At 50.0% G+C, this 2,500-nt stretch overlaps 1 protein-coding gene across 8 annotated transcripts in view; it reads left to right on the top strand.

Moving 5' to 3' along the window:
- LOC113804106 (Myosin heavy chain-like) overlaps positions 1-2,500 on the top strand; it is a 408,590-nt gene that overhangs the window by 226,154 nt on the left and 179,936 nt on the right. For 7 of the 8 annotated variants that reach the window (XM_070145429.1, XM_070145427.1, XM_070145430.1 and 4 more), the window contains one exon: positions 1,142-1,342. In XM_070145429.1, coding sequence (XP_070001530.1) covers positions 1,142-1,342 — 201 coding nt within the window. Of the gene's footprint in view, positions 1-1,141; positions 1,343-2,500 lie in introns of those variants that run through there. The other variant, XM_070145412.1, reaches the window with a different exon arrangement.

Below are 2,500 nucleotides of genomic sequence, written 5' to 3'. Positions count from 1 at the left end.
CACACATTCCCCTCATCTTAATGAGTACCAACCTCCCATACCCCTACCAAACCCCATACCCGATACTCTGTATTCCATACCCCGTACTCGAAACTTTTTACTCCGTACTCAGTATCATACCCGGTACCCCATCCCTCATACCCCATACCCTCAATACCATGCGTCGGTAGACCCTCCTTCACCCGTCAGGAGAACTGTAGGAGGCGACGAGGCGTGGAGAGCGAAGAGCAGCCTCGTATATGGAGGGGCACCGAGAGAGGAGGTGGGCACGCCAGGGGCACCGAGGGAGGAGACGTAGGCACGCCAGGCACGCACCTCCTCCCAGGCGCCAAGCCAGAAGGCCAGCCCACCAGTGCCACACCTTCGGCAGGCGTGCTATGGGGCTAAATCTTAGCTTCACTTACGATTTTATAGAATGGAGGAGTATGTGGGGGGGAGGTAAGGGGAAAGGAATGAGACGGAAGAGGAAGAGGTGAGATTGGAAGTAGAATAAGAGATAAAAGGTAGAATGTGAGAGGAAGAGGAGAAAGAGGAGGAGGTGATGAGTGAGTTCTCGAGTTTTGTTTGGATGTATTTGTTTCTTCGGGTACTGCATAAATACAACTTAACAGGCGGGCCTCCTTAAGAGAGTAATGTATCACGGTACGTATTTTTGGGACTTCACTCTCTCTTTTGTGGCTTAATTATTGTTGATTCTGATTCTGGTTCGTCTCGCTGGAAGGCGGTCGAGACGATCGCTTCCCGGAGGAGATAAGGGCAGGCGGCGTGGTCCGGGCGGGGCTCTGGTGACTGCGGGGAGAAGTGTGGCATTGGCAGGGCGGCGTTTGATAGGGCTAAGTGTCGAAGGGTGTCGCTGTCAGAAGTGTTTCGTTCCAGTCGCTTTGTAGGCCTATCTCTGGCATCGGTTAAGTAGCTAGGTTATGATATTTTCTTGTTCTGGTGATTCGCTAAATCACGTTGGCCGTTTTTATATAAATGGTTTGATGTTAAGAATATGATGTCCCATTTTATGTACAAGTTCATGTTTTAGTACTTTACCCTTGTTGTCCCAGGCGTTTTTACAAACGGTTTGATGTTGAGCTCAGGCTGTCCGTTTATAACCCATGTTCACGATGTAATACTTTTATCCTTTTTGTTCCAGGCGAGGTCCGAGGAGCAGGTGGCTGCAGCGCGGGCGTGGCTGGACGCGGAGCGGGTGTGGCTGGTGCACCGGGGGGGCTTCTGCGCGGCGCGGCAGCTGCGGGAGACCGATTCGGGCGAGCCGCTGCCGGAGGGACGCGTCAGGCTCAAGCTCGAGCACAACGGCGACATCATCGAGGTCGACGAGGACGATGTCGAGAAGGTGAGTGTCCTCCCGGGCGCCGAGGGAAGGCGGTCCGGGGGCGGGGTGGGGGGACGCCGAAGCGCGGGTCCCGGAGGCGTGGGCCAGCCGGGGATTGGGTCATAGAGATTTAAGACGAGCGATTAGCCTCGAGGATCCTTTTTTAGAACCTGACCTTCAGATATGTACTTGCCTAATATTTTGAGTTAATTTGGAATGAATGAAGTATCAGTCTTTCCTAAAAAAAGAATGCCTGCATCACTCAGCGTAACACAAGCACCTCCGCCCACCCCTGAGAACACGTCATATATAAAAGACGGGTAAAAATCATTTACAAAGAAAAAATAGAAATTAAGAAATACGAGACAGAGAAGAGGAAAAGAAATTAAAAATAAATAAAAATAATGAAAAACAGAAGACATAAAAGACGGAAAGAAATATAAAAATAGAGCCAATTACAGTGTCACGCTTCCTTGGCCGCGACTGGCGCTGACAAGGAGAGAAGGAACGGGTGTCGGGGTGACGGAGGAGGTGTTTGTGTTGCGCGCGAGATGGCGGGCGAGGCAGGGCGCTGGGCTGTTATCATTGGGGCGGGCAGGACGGTGCCGCCTCCATCATCAGCTGTGAACATGCATGTCTCCTTTGGCCCGGCTCCGCTTGCCTCGCCTCGCCTCGCCTCGGCTCTGTTCGGGGCTGTATTCTGCATTTGGTGTCTCCTTCCCTTTCGTTTTTTCAGTTCTTTGTCCTTTTCTTTTTTTCTTTACTGCTTTGCTCATTTCTCTTCTCTTCTCGTATTTTCTCCTCTCTTCTCGTATTTTCTCCTCTCTTCTCTTTTCTTCTTTTCTCGTCTCTTTTCTACGATGCCTTACCTTATCTTATCCTATCGTATTTTATCCTTTCCTTTCCGATCCTATCTGTCCTATACTGTACTTATCCTCCTCTCCCCTGTCCCCCTCTCCCCTCCCGCTCCCCCGGCCTTTTCACCTTCTTCCTTCGTCTCGTCTTTGAGCAGTGTCTTATCTTGCTCATCTCGTCTTCTGTTCTCATGTTTTGTTTTGAGTTTTTGTCTTCTCTCTCTTTGGTCTCTCTCTTCTCTCGTTTTTTCAGTTTCTTGATCCCTTTTCTTTTTTTGTTTCTTTCTCTCTCCTTTTTGTTTCTTTCTTTCTTCCTTTTTTTCTT

This window comes from Penaeus vannamei, chromosome 33, assembly GCF_042767895.1.
Source record: "Penaeus vannamei isolate JL-2024 chromosome 33, ASM4276789v1, whole genome shotgun sequence".
In the NCBI taxonomy this organism is placed as follows: domain Eukaryota; kingdom Metazoa; phylum Arthropoda; class Malacostraca; order Decapoda; family Penaeidae; genus Penaeus; species Penaeus vannamei.
This window is presented reverse-complemented; position numbering and strand designations above follow the sequence as displayed.